The 24,957-nt window shown below is 38.4% G+C and overlaps 1 protein-coding gene across 2 annotated transcripts in view; it reads left to right on the plus strand.

Annotated features, from left to right (window-relative positions):
• The window catches only part of LOC126415753 (mitogen-activated protein kinase kinase kinase 4), a 212,394-nt gene that overhangs the window by 14,258 nt on the left and 173,179 nt on the right, over nt 1-24,957 (plus strand). For both annotated transcript variants that reach the window (XM_050083454.1, XM_050083455.1), the window contains exons 4-5: nt 18,105-18,286; nt 18,390-18,575. In XM_050083454.1, coding sequence (XP_049939411.1) covers nt 18,105-18,286; nt 18,390-18,575 — 368 coding nt within the window. The remainder of the gene's footprint in view (nt 1-18,104; nt 18,287-18,389; nt 18,576-24,957) is intronic.

Below are 24,957 nucleotides of genomic sequence, written 5' to 3' on the forward strand. Positions count from 1 at the left end.
CAGGTAGGGTTAACGGAGTGCACTGAGAAAGTTCGAAAAAGAGCAGCTTGTTTTGTATTATGAGAAATAGGGGAGTGTGTGTCACAGACATGATGCAGGATTTGGAATGGGCATCATTAAAACAGTCGTTTCTAATTGTGGCGGAATCTTCTCTTGAAATTTCAATCACCAACTTTCTCCTCTGAACGCAAAAATATTTTGTTGATGCCAACCTACACAGGGAGAAACGATCATCATAATAAAGTAAGGGAAATCGGAGCTCACCCATAAAGATGTAGGTATTTGTTTTTCCCTAATGCTGTTTAAGAGTGGAATTATTGTGAAGGTAGATTGATGAACCCTCAGACAGGGACTTAAGTGCGATTTGCGGGGTATCCATGTAGATGTAGATTCTCCACCAGGATTTCAACTACCTCTTGTCATACACTGAAATGCTTGATACGATTCTCATCCCTCCCACAATGGAATTCTGCTACTCATGGAAACTGTAAAGTTTCCTTGTCCATCCCTACACCATGCCCCCAACACCTTGCTCCGTGGCTCATATCCCTGCAATAGACCAAGAGGCATGACCTGTCCTATGCATCCTCCCACAACTACCTACTCCAGTCCTGTCACAACCATCTCCTACACCATCAGAAGGCAGGACTGCCTGTGAAAGCAGCCATATAATCTACCAAGTAAGCTGCAACCACTGTGTTGCTTTCTATGTGTGTGTGACTACAAACTAACTGCCTGTCCAAATGAATGGCCACTTCCACACTGTGGCCAAGAAACAGCTGGCCCACCCAATTGCTGAACATGCCCCGAACACAAGCTACTTCATTTTAGTGACTGCTTCACAACCTGCACCATTTGCATTCTTCTACAAACATCAGCTTTTTTGAATTTTGCAGGTGGGAACTTACCCTGCAACATATCCTTTGTTTTTTTAACCCCCTTGTCCTCAGCCTTCACTAGTCACTGTTCTCCACCTACTTATGCCCTTATCTGCTCACACTCCAGCACTATACGTGCTTTCTATCCCATCAACACACCTACTAGTCTTCTCTCCTCTCTACTTCTCTCCTATCCACCTTTGGTTTGCTTTGCCAAATGATTTCTTCCGGTAAGTCAATCTTCTGTGTGGCTTAACTAGTATAAATGTTAGTTCAAAGAGTTGTTCCAGATTCCTTCTCCATTCATTAACTAATTAAATACTGCACGTCCACACCAGTGCATCTATCAAAATAATCATCCCATGGAGCTCTTTAATTTGGTTTATCATGAGTTGCTGTACATTTAGTTCATTATACTCCACACATTCAAGATGCGTCATGATGACTGTTTTTATGCAATCTGCTAACGACACTTCTGACATGTCCAGACGCTGGCAGATCTTGGCAGGAGCACTTGGATCGTGCCGCCACTGATATGCTCTGCAACATGCGTGTCAGGCTCCCGTCAAGCATCAGAGCAGCCTCCCGTCTGCACGCAAACCAAGGCAAGCAACATTGGATATCTTTCCAGTCTGTCTTGTCAGAAGCCTTTCTCCAAGTATAACACTATCCTTTGTTGTACACTGTCCGCAGCCCGTGGTCTCGCGGTAGCGTTCTCGCTTCCCAAGCACGGGGTCCCGGGTTTGATTCCCAGTGGGCTCAGGGATTTTCACCTGCCTCGAGATGACTGTGTGTTATGGTGTTGTCTTCATCATCATTCATCCCCATTACGGTCAGAGGAAGGCAACAAACCACCTCCTCTAGGACCTTGCCTAGTCCGGCACTGTGGGTCTCCCGCATCATTCCCCTACGCTCGTCAAGGAGTATGGGACATCATCATCATCATCATCATCATCGTCGTTGTTGTTGTACACCAATTTTGCAGTAGCCTTTGTTTCAGTAGGAATTTCTTTGCAGTGACTGTATACTATGGAGAGTCTCTTCCACCATGAACTGTTCTGATAGGTATTTATCTGTCCAGTGTAAGGTCAGCTGTTCTTCTAAACTTGTGCCACATTTCTTCTACAAACTCCTGTCCTGAGGTAAATGTTTGAAATCCATCGTTGAGATATTACACCACAGATCTTTTAAGGGGCTCCGGAACGCCCTATACTTGCAATGTTAAAATAACGCTTATAAATTACATATTTCCTCACAAAGTATTTGAGGTAGGAAGTTGAACTTTTTACAGATTATTTATTGGAATATGGGCTACAACTTAACACAGGGATTTTACAAAATTTTAGTTCAGTTATTAAAGATGATTTTTTTTTTCAATTGTAATGAAAATTCACAACATTTTTTTTGCAATTTTTTATTTATATATTCAAAAATATACAGTTTTTTGGAAAAAGGCTGTGTTAAATTATGCAGAAGGTACTGTGTAACATTTACTGAAAGTTTGAAACAAATATGTTTGGAAGATCCTTAGAAAACATGTAATTAGTATGAGAAAATAAAAGTTTTGGGAATCGAGCGACAAAGATTGGATTAACTTTTTAGTGCATTCCAGGTCCATAGGATGGATTATCTTCATCCTCTGCAAACTCCTCCTCCAGCTTCCTCTTGTTCCTCCTCCTGTTTACTCTTGCTTGTATTTCTAGACGCTTTACAGCCCTGTCTGCAGCCCGAAGTCGTTCCTTGTCTAAAGCAAGCATCGCTCGTTGTTGTGTTCGTAGATTTTGCTACCATTTTCTTCAGTTGCAGTTACTGCAACACTGTTCCAAAAGGTGGTCATGTATGAACACTTATCACATTTCAGTTGTATTTCACTAGCAAGTCCTACGTACTTTATTATGGAGAGTTCCAGACCAACTTCACTACAATGAATACATCTTACACAGTTTGAAAAAATTCCTTTGAGAACCGACATATCAAATATTTCATTCACATCCGATTCGCCCATAAAACATCCATAGTTTTCACTCATTGAACCAAGCTTCTTCTGTGAAGTATTTTCTTTCCCACTTTGACTGCTATGGGCAGGTGTACTTGAGAGGTTAGGTTCACTCACTTGGTTATCGTCTTTATTGTTTACAGTAATAACACATACCTTTGGCTTTCCAACATTTCTCCTTTTCTTAAAAGCCTTCAAAGGATTTCTAATAACTTTACTTTTACTCATTATTATACTTCAACAAAACAGAGACTCAAGAAACAGAATTAATTACGAATATTTTCGAGATAACAACAGAGTAAATAAACGTGAAACAATCGACAATCACACCACACAGGTTAGCCACAACACATACTTTATCTCACATCACTAAAATGTACCTGATGAACACGGACGTTAATAATAACACCATTTGACAGCAGTTTAACAGCGCCACAGTGGGTCACGCCCATGTAGAACACATTTCAAAAAGAATTTAAAAATAGTTGTAGTCTTCGGAATTGAATAAATTATATATCTTATTAAAAGGTAATAGTCTGCAGATTCAGAAAACGCAAAAAAAGTAAAAATTGAACTTTTCATGATTTTGAGCCTTTCCGGAGCCCCTTAACTTGTTCACTGAATACCTAAATCTTTACAATTGTTTTAGTTGCCCTTTGTACTTTGTTAATCATTGCTAAAACAGCACTGTGCTCATTGATAAAAGTTTCAGTGTGGAGCTCTTCAAAAATAGACATTTTAAAGGTTTGTTGACAAATATTAACTTTATTACATCTTGCACAATTGTCCAATTTCGACCTTACAGGTCATTTTCAAGTACAACCTGCAAAGACACGAAAAAAAAAATACAGCAAGTACATATTTGGTTTACTGACATAGAAAAAATAATATTTTACAATGGACAGCCTAAAATTGAACTTACGAATATCAATATATAGTAAAATTATCCGATTATAAAATGGCAAACACAGCCAATCTGAGAGCGAGCTCTTAACTTGCAAGTAGTAAAATTGAAACCAGAATTCTTACTGAGTGCAGTAAAGTAATCTTCAAAACTAATGCCACATTATACATCACTGTGTGTGCTCACTTTTGTTGTTAAATTCCAATTGTCACTTCTGTCCACACGAGAAATGGTTATAGCAGTTTGAATCAGTGCATCCATGCATAGATGAATGTGTCAGACTTAATGTACTGTATGTTGTTATAAGTATATATTTGAAGGCTAGAATTGTAAAATGCAAGTCCAGAACAAACAGAGTGGCAAATCATCAAATGCATTTGCAGAGTGGAGCGAAATCCAAGGAAAGGAGAAACTCTTCATTACTGTTTGGGCGTAAAATAATTAGAAATATTACTTTGCCAGGTTGTACATAACTACATAAGTAAACCAGTGACTACGTAACTATGTATGTATGACAAATAGGCTTACATTAGTTGGAAAGTGACATTTTACAATTAAAGGGAGCTCGCATTTAGAGTCTGAATTGTTATTGTAACAAATGGCTCCGCCAGATGGGACATAAGCATAAAAATTTACATGATAAATAACAAAAATAAATATATATTTAGAAAAAGTGATGAGTTCTTTCCAATAGCAAAAAAGTGACATGTTGTACAACATTATTCTTTGCACACCAGTAAGCCAGACGTATACCTGCTGTATCTTGGCACTGTTCCTTTTTAGGGTGCAGTTGCAAATTGGCCAACCATCAAAGATGTAACAAAGTGAATACTTGTCAACAACAGCCGATGTGGAAACATTTAATATGTCTTTTAACAAATGTATGGCTATTTGTTTCCGTTAGATCCAATATATTTCTACCATGAGTGGGCTTCTGGAGTATCTATTCTAGGTAGTTTTCAGAGAAGGCATTTAGTACTGTTTGGCATGATGTCATATCACACTCATCCCTTACAAAACTGTAATTATCCCAACTGATTGTTGGATGATTAATGTTTTCTACAGGAATAACAGTACGACAGGGAACTTCGTACTACAGCAGTTGGCAGCCATATGCCAGATGTGACAAGCCAAGTTTTTGCACCCTTGTAAAGATATGTTATTTAGATTGTAGTAATGGTGAATTTAGTGCAAATTACTCAATTAGTATGTGTATTAGCTTGTTTTTTAAGCTTACTATTGAAGGTATCACTTTTATGTATTACGCCAAAAAACACAACAAGGTGGTAAGGTAGGGGTGTAATCATATTTTTTTACATTTTGGCATAGTTAACTTAGAGAATCCTGTTTAATAGTCCTGTTTTTTTTTCCGGCAATTTAAGTAGAGCGTGCTTATTCATTATTAAGTTCATATTTCTGGAAAGTAGCGTGAATTTTAAATTGTTTTATTTAGAAATTTTTGCACTAGTAGCGTGTTTACATACGCTGTGCTTACATTAAAGTTGCATTCTGTTGTGAATAAGTTAATAAATAGACATTGCAGTTGAGTGAGTGCTGAGTTGTTCTTGTAAGCAGAAATAATTAATTTTTTACATTATATCATAGACTTGAAGTGATAACCTGTAGACCTAATTTTTGGTGCTCATAAATAACAAATATTTGTGTATTGTAAAGTGTGTTAAGTGGTTTAATTCTATTTTTAAGCATTTGATCTGTGTTGTGGTGTGTAGTAAGTGTGGGTGTTGTCACAGGCTAGTCAGAGGGAGTGGTATGTGTGGACTGTGAGTTGGAATGGCATTTTGGTGACTGTAGTAGTGAACTGAATGGGGTGTTCAACAAGGTTCTCCCATGGAACTGTGGGCTCAGGGAACAGCTCTTTAACTCCTCCATCTATACCTGGGCTTACAGTATGAAATAAATTTGACTTGTTACTTGATATAGGATGGGAAGAGCCTCATCCAGCCGGAGGTCCAGTTGGGTACAGCAGACTACTAGCAAAGAAACTAGGTGTAGGTTGGTACGAAAAGATAGTAGGAAGGAAAAGGCCTACCTGCTAGATAGTACCCATTGGAGGGGTCTTGGCCAAATGGTACAGCACAAATTTGGAACAGGGTACCAAACTACAAGAATTGTGAAACCAAGTGCATGCTTCAACCTGGTGACAGAAGAAGTAGGGAATTAGTGTGAAGATTTTAGCAAGGAGAATCAAGGCTATTGTAGTAAGGGGAGCAGGAAACAGCCTAGCTAAAGATGGTAATTACAGCATTAGGAGTAAACTGGATGAAATAGGTATAGCAACTACACACAGAAATGTGAGTTTTGTAGAGGTCCTAAAGCACTGTGGTCAGTCCAGGGTTAACACTGCTGTGAGCGTGTGAACACTTGAGTTGAGCAGACTGCTGCTGACTGAAATAGAATCTTGTATGAGTGTGGAGCCTGTTGCTGCAGTTGGGAGATACAGTAGACACAGCCTTCTTACTTTCAGTTCAAGTTCACGTGCACCGTGGACTGCAGTGACGCATTGTAGGCCAGATAGTGTCCTGGGTTTTTGATGCCGGGGTGGGATGGAAACAGTGTTGGTAAGCTTGTGGATCCTGACAACTTGTGTTCATTGCATCGGTGCAGTGCTGCTGCCAGTTGAATCGCATGTTACCAGAGAGAGATAGGTTTCCTGCTGCATCGAATATATGGCCATTTTTAAGACTGGCAGGCTTTTAAATCAAACACTGGACATTTTTATATTAATTTGTAGTATAAGAATTACCAGAATTATGAAGGCAATTTTTTGAAGAAAAAAGTGCTCATTATAGTCCCTAAAATACTGTGTACAGGGTGTTTCAAAATGAATATACAGGTTTTAAGGCTTTGTAGCACATATTACATTCACCTTACAATTATAAATGATACACCAAATGAAAGAGAAACACAAACAGTTTTTCTTACAATTATTCAGTGTGAACACCAATCACACATCAAGTCGATAGGCGAGTTGTGCCAAAACCTTGAACAATGTGTCAGGATTAACTGTTGCAATAACACTGTTTCTAAAGTCGGACAGATCAGCTAGTACACATGATCGTGTGTGAACGTGGAAGCCGTGCATAAAACGCTGTGTCAACCGGCCCCTTGCGCCCAATCCACCAGTTGGATACAACGTCGTTTAACCAATGACGTACTGAGTTATGCCATTGAGGCAACACACTGTCTTGCTCCCAAATAAAGATGTGTTGTTCAGCTTTTTTCCCATTGAGGCACGGGCCATAGCTGTAGCACAGCAAGATAAGAAACATCAGTTACAGTTGATTCACCAAAAAGAAAGGCACATAAACTTTCTGCGGGGATATTTCTTGAGGCTAAGTGTGAAAGAGTGAAAGACTCGCACTCGTTCAACACATTTTTCAGTCACTCTATGTTATTCCATGCTCTTCCCATTGTGTGCAGGTTGTTGTTGTTGTTGTGGTCTTCAGTCCTGAGACTGGTTTGATGCAGCTCTCCATGCTACTCTATCCTGTGCAAGCTTTTTCATCTCCCAGTACCTACTGCAACCTACATCCTTCTGAATCTGCTTAGTGTATTCATCTCTTGGTCTCCCTCTACGATTTTTACCCTCCACGCTGCCCTCCAATACTAAATTGGTGATCCCTTGATGCCTCAGAACATGTCCTACCAACCGATCCCTTCTTCTGGTCAAGTTGTGCCACAAACTTCTCTTCTCCCCAATCCTATTCAATACTTCCTCATTAGTTATGTGATCTACCCATCTAATCTTCAGCATTCTTCTGTAGCACCACATTTCGAAAGCTTCTATTCTCTTCTTGTCCAAACTATTTATCGTCCATGTTTCACTTCCATACATGGCTACACTCCATACGAATACTTTCAGAAATGACTTCCTGACAGTTAAATCAATACTGGATGTTAACAAATTTCTCTTCTTCAGAAACGCTTTCCTTGCCATTGCCAGCCTACATTTTATATCCTCTCTACTTCGACCATCATCAGTTATTTTGCTCCCCAAATAGCAAAACTCCTTTACTACTTTAAGTGCCTCATTTCCTAATCTAATTCCCTCAGCATCACCCGACTTAATTAGACTACATTCCATTATCCTTGTTTTGCTTTTGTTGATGTTCATCTTATATCCTCCTTTCAAGACACTGTCCATTCCATTCAACTGCTCTTCCAAGTCCTTTGCTGTCTCTGACAGAATTACAATGTCATCGGCGAACCTCAAAGTTTTTATTTCTTCTCCATGAATTTTAATACCTACTCCGAATTTTTCTTTTGTTTCCTTTACTGCTTGCTCAATATACAGATTGAACAACATCGGGGAGAGGCTACAACCCTGTCTTACTCCCTTCCCAACCACTGCTTCCCTTTCATGTCCCTCGACTCTTATAACTGCCATCTGGTTTCTGTACAAATTGTAAATAGCCTTTCGCTCCCTGTATTTTACCCCTGCCACCTTTAGAATTTTAAAGAGAGTATTCCAGTCAACATTGTCAAAAGCTTTCTCTAAGTCTACAAATGCTAGAAATGTAGGTTTGCCTTTCCTTAATCTTTCTTCTAAGATAAGTCGTAAGGTCAGTATTGCCTCAAGTGTTCCAGTGTTTCTACGGAATCCAAACTGATCTTCCCCGAGGTTGGCTTCTACTAGTTTTTCCATTCGTCTGTAAAGAATTCGTGTTAGTATTTTGCAGCTGTGACTTATTAAGCTGATAGTTCGGTAATTTTCACATCTGTCAGGTCTGTGCAGGTATACAAACAAAACTGTTTGAGTTTCATTTGGTGTAACATTTACAATTGTAAGTTGAACGTAATAAAGGCTACAATGCCTTGAAACCAGTATGTTCATTTTGAAACACTCTGTATACAAATGATCTGTCAAAAAAAGCATATGAATTAGTTACTTTTGTTGATGACATTAGTATTGAAATCAGTCCAAGAATACAAGCAGCAACAGAGGAAATGGTAAACAATATTTTTAAAAGTATTATTGACTGGTTTTCTGTGAATGGTCTGACCCTCAATTTTAAAGTTTTAAGTATTCAGTTCTACATACCTGAAGGTACTACATTAGTGATAAATGTAACACATGGTGAGGAAATGATATATAGGGTGGAAACTTCAAAATTCGTTGGTGTCCATATTGACAAGAATTTAAACTGCAGAAAGCACATTCTGGAACTCCTAAAACAACATAGTTAAGCAACATTTGCACTTGGAATCATTGCAAATGTAGGGGTGAGACAAATTAATGAGTTGACGTATTTTGCATATTTTCATTCAATAACATCATATTCTGGGGTAACTCATCTTTAAGAAAGAAAGTCTTCACTGCACAAAAACATGCTGTGAGATTAATATGTGGTGCTCATCCACGATCATCTTGTAGACATTTGTTTAAGAAGTTGGGCAATCTGACTACTGCCTCACAGTATATTTATTCCCTTGTGAAGTTTGTTGTAAATAATCCCCTGCAGCTCAAAAGGAACAATGATGTACATAATTAATGTACATAATTACAATACCAGAGAGAAAAATGACATTTATTACTCTAGATTAAGGTGCACAATGCCATGACTAAAATTTGTGGTAACTTACCCAGTTATATAAAATGTCTGACTGGAAGCAAAGTAAAATTTCAAAACAATCTGATAAAGCTTCTCCTTGACAGCTCCTTCTATTCCATAGAAAATTTCTGTTATTGTGATGTGTACAAGGTGATAGGTAGGAATTACTAATTTGTGGTAACTTACCCAGTTATATAAAATGTCTGACTGGAAGTAAAGTAAAATTTCAAAACAATCTGATAAAGCTTCTCCTTGACAGCTCCTTCTATTCCATAGAAAATTTCTGTTATTGTGATGTGTACAAGGTGATAGGTAGGAATTACTAACTCACATCTGTATACTTAATTTTAAAAAAAAATTATAAATGTTCAGCCTGTAACCATATTTACAAATTAATTTGCAATGTGAATGTAAGATGGTTCTTTCCACATTGTTGTGATTTATTGTGCAAATGATCCATGGAATGTGGAACTAACTAGCCAAGTGAAATTTTCACTTAAGTTTTCAGTTAAATATGTGTGTGTATCTGATGGCTGATAGAAAGATCCAGTTATAAGTTTATGTTCATCCTTAACATGGAGACTTGCTCAATCTGGCATGTATTATCAGTTTCTGTTGTGATGAATTTTTAGTTTCTTGCGTATTTTAAAAAATTGACATCTATTTTCCATTGGCCTCTCCTTTTGATACAAACTTAAATTCTCTCTAGAAAACTCACTGTTATCAATTTCAGATTTAACCAGCTTTCTGTACCTAGTGTTATGTGAACTCGATTGCTTTTTATGATTGCTTTAAACTCTGAGACTTCGCTGTGAATTCTTCATATACACGTATGATGTTTAATGGACACTATTCCCATTTAGGATGGCTCTACAGTTCTCAACCCTTTGACACAAATGTAGGAAGTCGCAGCCTATGTTCCCACAGAACCTTCGAAGTCTCCAGTTTAAGCGTACCACTGAACTAAGAACCATGGGGCCTACCACCAATTCTGTAGATAATGATGCAGATTGTGAGCTACTTTGAAACTGTGTGAGCAAGACTAGTATTGTCAACCTTCTCTGTCAGACACTGGAATGATTTAAGCGTGTCCTTGGAGCCCAAACAACAGGCAGTGTTTGTTCTAACACACTCCTCAATATGCAGTTGATTGCACCCCATTTCCTCAATGGCTGTCTGAATAGGCTTTCCACCATGGTAAATGAGTCGCCCAGATATACATATTGTTTGAAAATACACAATATATCACAACACTTGCATGAGTTTTAATGCAGTTAACGTGACAACCGTGTATAAATTTTACGTGTAGTTATAGGACCCAGATTTTTTAAGCAGATTTATCTGACACATGATTTTACTCTGATACAAAGGAAATACCAGTAGTTGGCTTTTATACATGCGTATAGTAAACAAACATGCAGAATGCATAGATTTAGAAATTAACTGGTTTTGTGACACCTTCTGCACTAGCATGCCGAAGATGAACATTGTAGCATCATAATACCTTACTAAAACAATGTAAATTGTGGAGCGCAAGGGAACATGTCTTCTAAGTGTGATGGCTAACAGTGCCACAATGTGACATTTGGGAAGCATTAATTTATTTGTGAGTGTGAATTTGGCTTGAAGAACGTAGCACTGAACTATGCAATTTATCTTTGTGATGATAACAGAATTATTGTCAAGATAATAATCATTTATGACTGTAAAAGTAATGCTTGCAAACGAAGTGTGCCAAGCAAGATTATTACAGAGTACCATGAAGATAAGCAGTTCATTGTTAAATATTTTCATTATGAACTCACTGACTGATTAAAATCTTCACTTTTGGATGGAGCTTAGTGCTATTTAAATACTGAAACTTCAATGAACTTTTGTGGATTATTTTACATCTATGGCTTGAAAATAATTTCAGCAGCATGTAGTTTGAATTCTTATTTCAGTGTCTTATGTTCACAAATGTTAACAACAGTGAAGTAGAATAGATTGCTACTAACCACATGGAGGTGGTGCAGAGTGGCAGTGGCAGAAGGGCACATTTCAGGTAGACTAGTAGACTAAGTTTATTGTACAAAGTACTTCCTCACACACACACACACACACACACTCACTCACTCACTCACTCACTCACTCTCTCTCTCTCTCTCTCTCTCTTTCTCTCTTTCTCTCCCCCCTCTCTCCCCCCTCTCTCCCCCCCTCTCCCCCCCCTCTCTCCCCCCTCTCTCCCCCCTCTCTCCCCCCTGCTCTCTCTCTCTCTCTCTCTCTCTCTCTCTCTCTCTCTCTCTCTCTCTCTGCCCAACCCCACTCCCCCTCTTCCTTTGTGTGTGTGTGTGTGTGTGTGTGTGTGTGTGTGTGTGTGTCCCTTTTATTTATGTATTTGATTGTTGTTATTCCATCCTGTATTTTCCATTGTTTGAAAAACTGCTGATTAAGCGGACATTGCATGTCCTACGCTGCCAGTGTTAAATTATCAAATTATGTGGCCCATTATCTCGGAAACTTTTATTTAAGACACCAACTTACAATTTTCCATAATTATTGAATGCACCTTTCTAGATACACTGGACTAGAATTATTACTAAATTGTACTGTGGGGCATGTTATCTTTCTTTTTCAAACAATCAATTTTTTGACAAAATTTTGTAAATAAATGAACATAAAAACAAAACAACTCGGGGTATTTTAATTATTCTAGTTCCATATGTGTTGAATCTCACACTTGGCTTGCTGTGAAAATTTCGTCTCTACCATTAATACTTTTATAGAAAACGGGTCATATATTGCAAAAAATGTAGTTCAGAGATATTGAGGTTTAAAACTTTTTTTATTACAAATTCGTATAAAAACTTACATTTCTGCGTCTTTTATGCACTACAATTGCCCTGGCCCATTGTCTGTGTCTTCTTCAGTGTCACAACAGTCCAGTGCTTGCCTCCTCCTTTTCTTTCTTGCGTCTTTTGTCATTTGCTGGGCAGAAAACTCTGCTTCAAGTACACGAAGCTCATCCATTTCTGGCAGTCCTTTAGCTGTGTTCCGTCCAAATCTTACCCCTAACTTCTCCAGAACCTTAAGTCTTTCATAGTTCCCACCATTAAAAGCTATTACAGCATCAGACATTGCTAACTTTGGAGTCATAAGGCCAACAAATACATTTTTAGGCACATGGCACCACACAACATTATTGGAGGACTCATTCATATTCTGGGTCGTCCCATGTAAACACTTCTATTAGTAGCTCAGGATGTGCCAAATCTCTGTAAATAGGTTTAATTGCCTCCATTACTGCCAAAAGAAGAGAATGTTTATGTGTAAATTCATGCAGGTGCCAGAAAATTCAGCTTACCTATATTTACACCAAGTGTTTGGTGGAGGTGGACAGAAAGCATGACACGGCTTTTCATTGGTTGATATTCGATGAGAGAAAGTGCTCCACACAGCTCTTTTTCGTCTTCTTTAAATTGTCACAGATATCTCTAATGGCCTTCCCATAATATTCCTGTAATTTATCAATTACTTTGGCTGTTATTCTTCCAGCACATTTTATTGTCTTGCCATCAGACAGTTTTGTGTTACCCAGCTTGGTTTTTAGGTTTATTCGTAATGCCAACATCTGAGATGTAGCACTAGGCAAAAAACAAAGCAATTCACAGTCTTTTAGACGGTGTAGTTCCCAAGATATGACTGCTCAACTGTGGCAGTATATGCTTAGGCGCAAAATTTGACAGTGACACGTCAACATTCAAAATATTATTTTAAGGTCTCACACTTGTCTGATTTTAATGTATTAATATCAAAATGCTCAGGAAAGTCCAAAGTACATTATGGAGTAGAAAACAGAAAATGTCAAATTTCAACAAATTTCACATACAATGTCCCCTCAAGTGTTTTATTGTAACTCTTTTTGTAAATGTGCTCAGTTTAGGATATACTGTTGATTAAGATATTTAGTTTTTGGCTCTTGCTGCTTCACGAGAGGCCGTGTGTGTTATGCATGTGTTTGGAAATATGCCTTGTCAGTGGATATGTAGTCGGAGCAGATATTACCAGGACACGCTCAAGAAGAAAGGATTTTTACATACACCAAGTGGGGTCATGTGCATTCTCTCTGGTGTCTTGGTGTATATTAGCAGTTTCATTTTTGTAATGTACAGATGGGATTCTGTTTTCATGCAATGCCCAATTTTCACAGAAAATAGCTGTTTACTTTTTTTATGACAAACAAAGTCCGATTTAAAGTGGAATTTTATGTTTAAATTCTGTACAAAAGTCATATTTGTATTCTGTGGTACTTGGTTTAATTGCCGGTATTAATAGAAATAAAAGAACTATAAAGAATAACTAGTAATCGAGCAGTGACTTACTTGCACAGCTGCATGGTTGTAGCAGACAGGGAACCTGCTGCAGGCTCACATCCAAAGTAGAGTGATTTGGGCAAAGATGATGAGGATAACAAATGTATCCAGCTTTAATAAATGTTTGAGGATACAATGTTAAATCTAATATCGCATTAGACCAATGTGGGACCTGATTAACACATAAGATTCCACTTTAATTACACTTAGTTTGTAATTTTTCATTTTAATATTTTGTTTGTTTGTGTGTGTGTGTGTGTGTGTGTGTGTGTGTGTGTGTAAAGGCATGATTAGCTAAGGGAATTAAAACCTCATGTAAAAGAAAGAGAGAAATTATGTAATGTCCTGCAGAAATAAATAATGCAGGTAATATGATGAAAACTATATGGAACATTGTCATGTGGGAGATAGGACATCCAGTCTATCTGCAAGATTTTTTACGATTAAACTAAATAACCAGTTGTGACTGATAATTCACAAGCTGCAATACCTTTAACAATCACTTTCTAAACATAGCAGCAAGTGTAGAATTAAATGGTTCACTTGAAGAAGCAGGAGAACATATTAAAAAGGTCATTCCACAAACATTTAAGCAACTAGCAATAGCACCAGCACCCCTCACTAAAATTGATACAGTTATAAAAATTCTAAGAAATGAAAGCTCATGCGTGCTTGATAATGGAATTTCAAACAGAATTCTGAAGAGTTTTTCCATCTTAATAAATAATGTGCTTAGTGATATGTGCAATGCATCACAGGTACAGGCGATTTTTGCAGACAGGTTAAAATGTGCAATTATTGAATCATTTCATAAGAAGGGTGACTAGACAGATGTAAACAATTGTCACTTTCCTTACTGACATGTTTTTCCAAAATATTCGAAAAAGTAATTTACTTGAGAGTAGTCGCACACTTAAGTGGAAACAATTTACTTAGCATATCACACTTTGGATGCCAGAAGTGTTGCTTGACTGAGAATGTTACTTATACATTCACTCATTAAATGGAACAAGCCTTAAATAATAATATATTGCTGGCTGGTATTATTTGTGATCTTTCCAAGGTGTTTGATTGTGTAGATCTTGTCACTTTCTTCAGAAAAACTCAAGTTTTATGGAATTGATGGCTTTTCACACAGCGGGTGTGAATCATACTGAACAAACAGAATGCAAAAGATTGTGCTGATTCAGACAATGTTAGAAAGGTAGAAAATTTTTGTGATCGGGGGAAAAAATATCAGTAAGGGAGTCCCATGGGATTCAATTCTGGCTCCATTTGTATTGCTTAAATTTGTGAATGACCTTCCGCTTAGCAGTCAACAAACAGAATTGCTACTTTTTGCAGACAATACTAGTGTTATAGTAAATCCCATTGGAGTGAAAGTAGCAGAAGAGTCAGTAAATGATATTTTCTGAATAATTATTAAGTGGTTCTCAGAAAATGGACACTTCCTAAATTTTGAAAAAAGGGAAAAAAACTGCATTCAGTTCTGTACAAGAAATAGTTGAACCAACAGTTGATGTAGCACATGAGCAAGAGTCTGTAAATAGGGTGGAATGCTCCCAATATTTGGGAGTATGAGGTCGAATCCAAAATTTTTGGGACTGGTGCTGCCATCTGGAAAGTAGGAGTAGTAGATCTTTGCACTGCTAGGTGGTGAGAGCTGCATATCTGATGAGTCAGTGTGCAGAGTGGCATTCAGCTGGGAGGACATGTTGCGTGTCCACAGTGATTTCCGTAATACTCTGTGTTTAGTGTGTGGTGATTTTACGATGGGTCCACGAATAGAACAGTGCGTGTGTATCAAATTCTGTGCTAATCTCGTGAAAGTGCTACGGAGACCCTTGCAGTGATTCAACTGGATTTACGGTTATGACCCAGAGACAAAGCAACAATCGTCCCAGTGGAAGAGCCTGGGCTTTCCAAGACCCAAAAAAGCGAGACAGGTGAAGAGCATGATCATCGTTTTCTTTGATACCAAGGGAATTGTGCACAAAAAATTCGTCCCACCCAACCAAACAGTGAATTCCGAGTACTACTGTGACGTTTTGCGATGGCTCCGTGAAAACGTGTAGCGACGAAGGCCTGAACTTAGGCGTCAAGGGAACTGGCTGCTGCATCATAACAATACACCCTGTCACATGTCGTTGCTCACCAGGACCTTTTTGGCAAAAAACAACATGGTGGTTGTACCCCACCCACCATACTTGCCAGATTTGGCACCTTGCGACTTTGCCCTGTTCCCAAAACTGAAACTGAAATTGAAAGGCTGTCGGTTTGAAATTCTAGAGAGGATTCCTGAAGCATCGCTGGCAGTGATAAACACCCTCAAAGAACAGGACTTACAGAAAACGTTTCACCAGTGGCAGAAGCACTAGGACTTGTGTGTACATGCGGATGGGAACTACTTCGAGGGTGATAGTGACCATTAGTCCAAAGGTAAGGTTTTCAACAGATGGCAGCACCAGTCCCGAAAATTTTGAATAGCACCTCGTATATATTGGTGAAAATTTGAACTAGAAGATGCATATTAGTGAACTTATCAAATAATTAAGTTCAGGTACTTTCACTCTACATGTAATTTCTAATTTTGGGAACAAATGTATCAACCTCCTAACATATTTTGCATATTTCCCATCAATAATGTTCCACGGAGTAATTTTCTGGGGTAAATCGTCACGTAAAAAGAAATTGTTCCTTCTTTACAGTCACTGTGCCGAGAATCTTCACCTTGTGTTATAGCACTGCAGGTAATCAGCTCACTTATAGTTGATTTAATGTAATTTGTGGTGTTCACCCATGGATGTCACATAGGTACCTCTTCAATGGCCTAGGCATTTTAACCGCCATCACAATACATAGGTTTGCTAATGAAATTCGTCATGAGTAATCCATCACAAGCTGAGAACAACAATGATATCCATATCTACAACACTAGAGGGAAAAGTGACCTTTATTACCCATTGTTAAAGCTGTTAGTGGAGTTTAATATGCATTAACAAAAATTTTTTATCATTTGTCCAAAAAAATAAAATGTCTGACAGGTTGCAAAGCAAATTTTAAATCTAATTTAAAATTGTGTCTCCTGGACAATGCCTACTAGTCTGTTGATGAATTTCTACTTAAAAACTGGTAGCTAGTAAAAAAAAAAATTGAATGTAGTTGCATGAGTAGGACTAAAAATAACAATGTGTTCATTAACGTTAATGCTAATCTTGTGTATACATATCCTGTAAACTGACTTTCTCCACATCATTTCATTAAAAGAATTGTTCAAATGATCTCTGTAGTGTGTAACTAACTTTATCAAACAAAGTTACATGCAATTAACCCTGTTTTATAGGCTTTGTTTGGCAATCCGTTTTTTGGTTCCTCTAAATCAGTAATGACAAATGGCAGTAGGGCTCTGTTCAAATGCACATGGTCAGTTTCATTCCCTGCCCTTGTCCCATCTGTGTGCTCAGTCTATGATGGCCAAGTCAGCAGTGACCTGTTAATCCTAATCTTTCTTCCTTCACTTTTTCATATTAAGCTAGGTGTGTTATTCTATGTAACTTCGCCAAACAGGTTCCCAATGAGCCTTGCCATTGTCCCTTATTTACAGTCACTGTGCAGAGAATCTTCACCTTGTGTTATAGCACTTCAGGTAATCAGCTCACCTATACTTGATTTAGTTTAATTTGTGATGCAGTTGTGGTATAGCATCTCTTATTGTTGCAAGTAAACTAATAGCTATGTAAAAGCAAAATGAAAACATTTTTAACAGTTGTGCTGTTGTATGCCTAACTTCCTAGTTCTTGCTTAAGATAAAGATGAGTATGGTAGAATTGAAGTTTAGGATTTTGACAGCCGTGAGAAATGTTGAGCTTGTTAGACATGAAGGGCAAACTTGACTTGGACAAGGATGGACCTTACTCTTTCCAAAAAAGCAGTTGTTGACTGATTTAGGAAAACCACAGAGAACTTAAATTTAGATTTATCCTTAATGTGAATCCAGTGCTTTAACCATTGTACTACATTAACTGGGTCTACTGTGGACTGGGAGGTGAACATGTTATGTTTTCATTCTCAGCCACTCTTCAGTCTTGCTGCAGCTGTTGAACAGCTTGTTTCAGCAAGGGATTGCAGTGGAAGAAGAATAACACTGAGCAGTTTTATGGTAATCTTTTTTTTTTTCAAAAGTGCAATTTGAACTGAGCTTTGAGGATATGTCTCCTAAGCTTCAAGATGACTTACCACATACCAGACTCTCTATGGACATTTACATTCATTTGAGTCAATAGCAGAACTCTTAATTAGAAGAGTTCCCTCTAGTGTATTGGAAATGGGTTATAGTTACAGCTTCATTAACGAGATTTTTTCTGTTATACAGTCTCTTCAGTTAATGATTTCCTTTTCTAGATGTGTCTCAGAAGTATGAAGGAGGCAAACGGAGTAAACGTTCTATGAAATTGCTGAGAGGTTCTGAGAGAGATATGAAGCTTGATCACACTGAAATTGGTCTTGCTGCAGCACCTGCAGGAGAAATGTCTGAAGACAGAGCAGAGAGTATGCCTGTTGCACTACCACAGCCTGCTATAAAAGTAAGTTTAAGATAACTTTATTCATCATTTGGAATGTGTCACCACACTGATACATTTATGCATTACTGCTTTTTACTGAATTTTTGTTGTCTTTGTATTACAGGTTGAATCATGCAACCGTTTCCTCAGCTTGACTTCAAAGTTGGTTGCATGTTCGAAGTTCATGCAAAAAGATGACAAACCAAGGGCAGATTATCCTCAGAATAGAGTTGAATTCTATAATACATTCTCTCTTCTTATTCGAATGGGAAACTCTGAAAAACAGACGGATAAAAATCCACGAAGACAGGTTAGTTATTTTACTAAAATAATATACTGTTGGAAGACTGGATACATCCAGGCAGCATTAGAGGAGACTGTTGAAAACTTGGTTTATGGCAAATGAAAAGTTTTGCAGCTGGATATCCAAGATTTACAGTGCCGTTGGTTTTGGATTGAAATAGGCTAGCTGAGATGTTATCTGTCTGTACCCACTGCAAAGGTAAACTCTCATCACTTGTCTAGAGTCGTAACATGGTCCACTAAATCCATTTTGCATGAGTCTCTCATTTAAAGCCAGTTAACTTCATATAAGTCTTTGTCCATCTGAGTATTCACAAGAAAATTTGCCCACTGTCAGTCAGTAACATTATATCTTAGACAGGTGCCACACATTCCACAGCAAAAAGTCCTTCCTGTACTATTTTTTTACCTATGAATGCTAGACACTCTGTGATATTTGATTCATATGTAAGTAGGCTGAAGTAATAGCAAAGTGCCTCCCAGGTAAGAAATATTCTTCAACTTGGTCATTAATGAGGTGTGTTGGATAACATCCCATACACATGTGGAATAACCCCCATCCCCCATTATCTCCTATCCCTCAGGAAAAAAGCTACCTCCACTGAACTGTCAAGAGGGCACTGTTCCTCAAGTACAGTCTAAAATCTGAACTTAAGGTAGTTCCTCTACACTGCTTCTCGTCAATCCGTCTCGTACTATCTTGTTCTTATACCATTCCTTGATTTGTTGACTTCACATTTTTGTATGCTTTCATAAAATTTGTAATTTATTTACCCTTGATTATTATTTTATCTTCCTAATTCCTGTTTGTCATATCTTTGAAGCATGTTGCCCAGTTTTATGAAGTTTTTCCCTATCTGTAGTGGAAACTAGCTCAGGCATTTGCTCTTTCTTCTTAGCTTCCTGCTCCACTTCTCTTCCTTTTCCTTGTGTTGTATAATACTTTCTCATCACTTAGCTATTTACTGGCAAGCCTTTTTTGCACAATCGTTTGTCATGATGCTAGATGTTTCAATGCATTCATGGTTATCAGAAGCTATGGCACACTGCAATTACAAAAATTCAGCACAAAATGTCTGCTTTTGTAACTGAGTAGTCAAATGATCTGACTGCCATATGGAAGATTTAGGTTTTACTCTTTGTAGTGTGAAGGATTTTTACTTGGTAAGAGGACTGGAGCATGATGTTTGCACCCTCATGAGGCCAGCTGAGGAGCTACTTGAATGGGAAGTAGTTGTTCCAAGGTTTGGAAAGCTGAGGACAGCTGGGAGAGCAATGTCCTGACCCCATACCCCTCCTTATCATGACTAGATGATGCTGTTGGCAGAGGATGACTGGACAGCTGATGCAGTCTTCAGGCCTTGATTACAGATTTTTTCATGTGTTATATTTTTGGCACAAATTGTAAAATGTATATATATCAGAGCAATCACAAAACAACTTTGTACACTGTGATATATGCAATATTCATAATGTCATGTTACTGTCATCTTGTGGCTTTCCTTCTGATTCTCACACCTCACTAATCCCTTATAGCACTTCTTCATTCCATGCAGGCTGGAATATCAAATTATTTATTGTACTCTTTGTGGAATGACCATGAAAGCTGGAATTTTTGATGTTTTAATTTCTTCAAGTTGATGTGAGTTCCTGCGGTCATATACGAGGGCATTTTGAAAAGTAAAGACACAATGGCTCGCAGTCCGTAATAGAACATTTATTTAGAAAACGTCAGTTACATCTTATTAACTGGATTATTTGTTATTTTTCGACATAACCACCCCTGTAATCCAAACATTTGTTAAGTCGGTGCACAAGCTTTTGTATCCCACAGTCATAGAAGGTTGCCGCCTGTTGTCGGAACCACATTTCAACTTCATTTTTGATCTCTTCATCGTCGTGGAATGATTTTCCACCAAGATGTGACTTCACGTAAGTCGGTGGGCGCAAGATCCGTGCTGTATGGCGGATGTGCTCTTCAGTCCTGAGACTGGTTTGATGCAGCTCTCCATGTTACTCTATCCTGTGCAAGCTTCTTCATCTCCCAGTATCTACTGCAGCCTACAACCTTCTGAATATGCTTAGTATATTCATCTCTTGGTCTCCCTCTACGATTTTTACCCTCCACACTGCCCTTCTATACTAAAGTGGTGATCCCTTGATGCCTCAGAACATGTCCTACCAACCGGTCCCTTCTTCTTGTCAAGTTGTGCCACAAACTTCTCTTCTCCCCAATCCTATTCAATACTTCCTCATTAGTTATGTGATCTACCCATCTAATCTTCAGCATTCTTCTGTAGCACCACATTTCGAAAGCTTCTATTCTCTTCTTGTCTAAACTATTTATCGTCCACGTTTCACTTCCATACATGACTACACTCCATACAAATACTTTGAGAAACAACTTCGTGACATTTAAATCTATACTCGATGTTAACAAATTTCTCTTCTTCAGAAACGCTTTCCTTGCCATGCCATTCTACATTTTATATCCTCTCTACTTCGACCTTCATCAGTTATTTTGCTCCCCAAATAGCAAAACTCATTTACTACTTTAAGTGCCTCATTTCCTAATCTAATTCCCTCAGCATCACCCGACTTAATTCGACTACATTCCATTATCCTCATTTTGCTTTTGTTGATGTTCATCTTATATCCTCCTTTCAAGACACTGTCCATTCCGTTCAACTGCTCTTCCAAGTTCTTTGCTGTCTCTGACAGAATTACAGTGTCATTGGTGAACCTTAAAGTTTTTATTTCTTCTCCATGGATTTTAATACCTACTCCAAATTTTTCTTTTTTTTTCCTTTACTGCTTGCTCAATATACAGATTGAATAACATCGGGGAGAGGCTACAACCCTGTCTCACTCCCTTCCCAACTACTGCTTCCTTTTCATGTCCCTCGACTCTTATAACTGCCATCTGGTTTCTGTACAAATTGTAAATAGCCTTTCGCTTCCTGTATTTTACACCTGCCACCTTCAGAATTTGAAAGAGAGTATTCCAGTCAACATTGTCAAAAGCTTTCTCTAAGTCTACAAATGCTAGAAACGTAGGTTTGCCTTTTCTTAATCTAGCTTCTAAAATAAGTTGTAGGGTCGGTATAGTCTCACATGTTCCCATTTTTCTACGGAATCCAAACTGATCTTCCCTGAGGTCGGCTTCTACCAATTTTCCCATTTGTCTGAAACGAATTCGCGTCAGTATTTTGCAGCCGTGACTTATTAAACTGATAGTTCGGTAATTTTCACATCTGTCAACGCCTGCTTTCTTTGGGATTGCAGTTATTATATTCTTCTTGAAGTCTGAGGGTATTTCGCCTGTCTCATACATTTTGCTCACCAGATGGTAGAGTTTTGTCATGACTGGCTCTCCCAAGGCTGTCAGTAGTTCTAATGGAATGTTGTCTACTCCCGGGGCCTTGTTTTGACTTAGGTCTTTCAATGCTCTATCAAACTCTTCACGCAGTATCATATTCCCATTTCATCTTCATCTACATCTCCTTCCATTTCTATAACATTGCCCTCAAGTGCATCGCCCTTGTATAGACCCTCTATATACTCCTTCCACCTTTCTGCTTTCCATTCTTTGCTTAAAACTGGGTTTCCATCTGAGCTCTTGATATTCATACAAGTGGTTCTCTTTTCTCCAAAGATCTTTTTAATTTTCCTGTAGGCAACATCTATCTTACCCCTAGTGAGATAAGCCTCTACAGCCTGCTTAGCCATTTTGCACTTCCTGTCGATCTCATTTTTGAGACGTTTGTATTCCTTTTTGCCTGCTTCATTTACTGCATTTTTATGTTTTCTCCTTTCTTCAATTAAATTCAATATTTCTTCTGTCACCCAAGGATTTCTACTAGCCCTCGTCTTTTTACCTACTTGATCCTCTGCTGCCTTCTCTACTTCATCCCTCAAAGCTACCCATTCTTCTTCTACTGTATTTCTTTCCCCCATTCTTGTCAATTGCTCCCTTATGCTCTCCCTGAAACTCTGTACAACCTCTGGTTTAGTCAGTTTATCCAGGTCCCATCTCCTTAAATTCCAACCTTTTTGCAGTTTCTTCAGTTTTAATCTGCAATTCATAACCAATAGATTGTGGCCGCAGTCCACATCTGCCCCTGGAAATGTCTTACAATTTAAAACCTGGTTCCTTAATCTCTGTCTTACCATTATATAGTTTATCTGAAACCTTCGAGTATCTCCAGGCCTCTTCCATGTATACAACCTTCTTTTATGATTCTTGAACCAAGTGTTAGCTATGATTAAGTTAAGCTCTGTGCAAAAATTCTACCAGGCGGCTTCCTCTTTCATTTCTTACCCCCATTCTGTATTCACCTACTACGTTTCCTTCTCTTCCTTTTCCTACTACCGAATTCCAGTCACCCATGACTATTAAATTTTTGTCTCCCTTCACTATCGGAATAATTTCTTTTATCTCATCATACATTTCATCAATCCCTTTGTCATCTGCAGATCTAGTTGGAATATAAACTTGTACTATGGTGGTAGGCTTGTCCACAATAATGCGTTCACTATGCTGTTTGTAGTAGCTTATCCGCATCCCTATTTTTTTATTCATTCCTGCATTACCCCTATTTGATTTTGTATTTTTAACCCTATATTCACCTGACCAGAAGTCTTATTCCTCTTGCCACCGAACTTCACTAATTCCCATTGTATCTAACTTTAATCTATCCATTTCCCTTTTAAAATTTTCTAACCTACCAGCCCAATTTAGGGATCTGACATTCCATGCTCCGATCCGTAGAACGCCAGTTTTCTTTCTCCTGATAACGATGTCCTCTTGAGTAGTCCCCACCCGGAGATCCGAATGGGGGACTATTTTACCTACGGAATATTTTACACAAGAGGATGCCATCATCATTTAACCATACAGTAAAGCTGCATGCCCTCGGGAAAAATTACGGCTGTAGTTTCCCCCTTGCAACTACTGAAAAGGCTGCTGCCCCTCTTCAGGAACCATATGTTTGTCTGGCCTCTCAACAGATACCCCTCCGTTGTGGTTGCATTTATGGCACTGCTATCTGTATCGCTGAGGCACACAAGCCTCCCTGCCAATGGCAGGGTCCATGGTACATTCTGAGTATTTTGCTTTAATGACCCAGTGGCTCATCACAGAATTATGCATTTCATTTGGTTTCTTGTTCCAGTTAGATTTGTATCTGTATTGTACTTGAAATAGTGCACTACAGTGCAAATGTCAACAATATGCACTGTGTGTCTTATTTCCATTCGTTCGCAGTTTGTTCAACAATGGATTGGTCATGGTGGTCCTGTTCCACGGCCAAGTTCAGTCACCAAATCAGACGCTATAGATCTCCTCCTCCTGCGGCATGTGGAGAGCCTAGTTTACTAGGCCCTGATCAGTACTCGAACAGACATAGTTGCTAGGAGTATCGCAGCTGTACACCAAATCCCTGCAGTTCTTGCATGTGTAATATCACTGTACACTGTCACGATCATGATGGTCGAAATTTTCAACAACATCTGTAAGGGAACAGTTCTGTGTTTGTTATGTGCTGTATAGTACATTGATATAACTGTTTCATCACACTGTGATAAAAGTGTATGTGTTTCGTCTGCTGGTTCTTGATTACCCTGTGTTGTGTGTTGTACATTTTGGTGATTGCGTAACACAGGTCTTCACTGTTGTGAAGGTATTTTTACAGAAGCAAGGGTGATTGTGTTAACAAACTGAATAAATCGTAATGACATTATTCCTCTGTAATGAACTTCAAGAAACTGTGGGTTTCTTATACAAAAATATTGAGAAGGTATCTGTGAACAATCTCTGAAGGGTTTTGTTGATTGTGTTCTGGTTCACCTTGTATGTCAACAGCATTGCATATATTTTGAACAGCACATACAAGTTTTTCCTGAAAGTGCAATTGTGTATGGGATAGTTCAACTGTTGAATAGCTTAAGGAAATGCGGAATGGCTCAGATGGAAAATCCAGTTGGAGTATTGTTTTAAAAGGGAATTAACTGAGGTTAATGTACATGAGCAGGGAAGAACGTATCCAATAGGATTTAATTAGAACAGTGATGGTGCAGCTCACACCAGAGTCACATTAATTTAAAAAATCTAAGGCAACATTACAAAGCAGTTGTATATTGGTGGAAAAGCCTGGTGGAACATAAATACTAGTATCAGGAAGGACTAGTACTCTCAAAATAGAAGAGGCATTGAGTAGCAAACAATCATGTACAAAGGGACAATTACCAGCTGTCACTCACTCTGGTTTTTTCTTAATGCCCTGTCATGCTGCAGTGGTGTGAGTGTCTCTCTCTCTCTCTCTCTCTCTCTCTCTCTCTCTCTCCCCCCCCCCCCCCCCCCCCCCACCTCACTGGAGAGGGACATGTTT

This window comes from Schistocerca serialis, chromosome 1 (assembly GCF_023864345.2).
Source record: "Schistocerca serialis cubense isolate TAMUIC-IGC-003099 chromosome 1, iqSchSeri2.2, whole genome shotgun sequence".
In the NCBI taxonomy this organism is placed as follows: Eukaryota; Metazoa; Arthropoda; class Insecta; order Orthoptera; family Acrididae; genus Schistocerca; species Schistocerca serialis.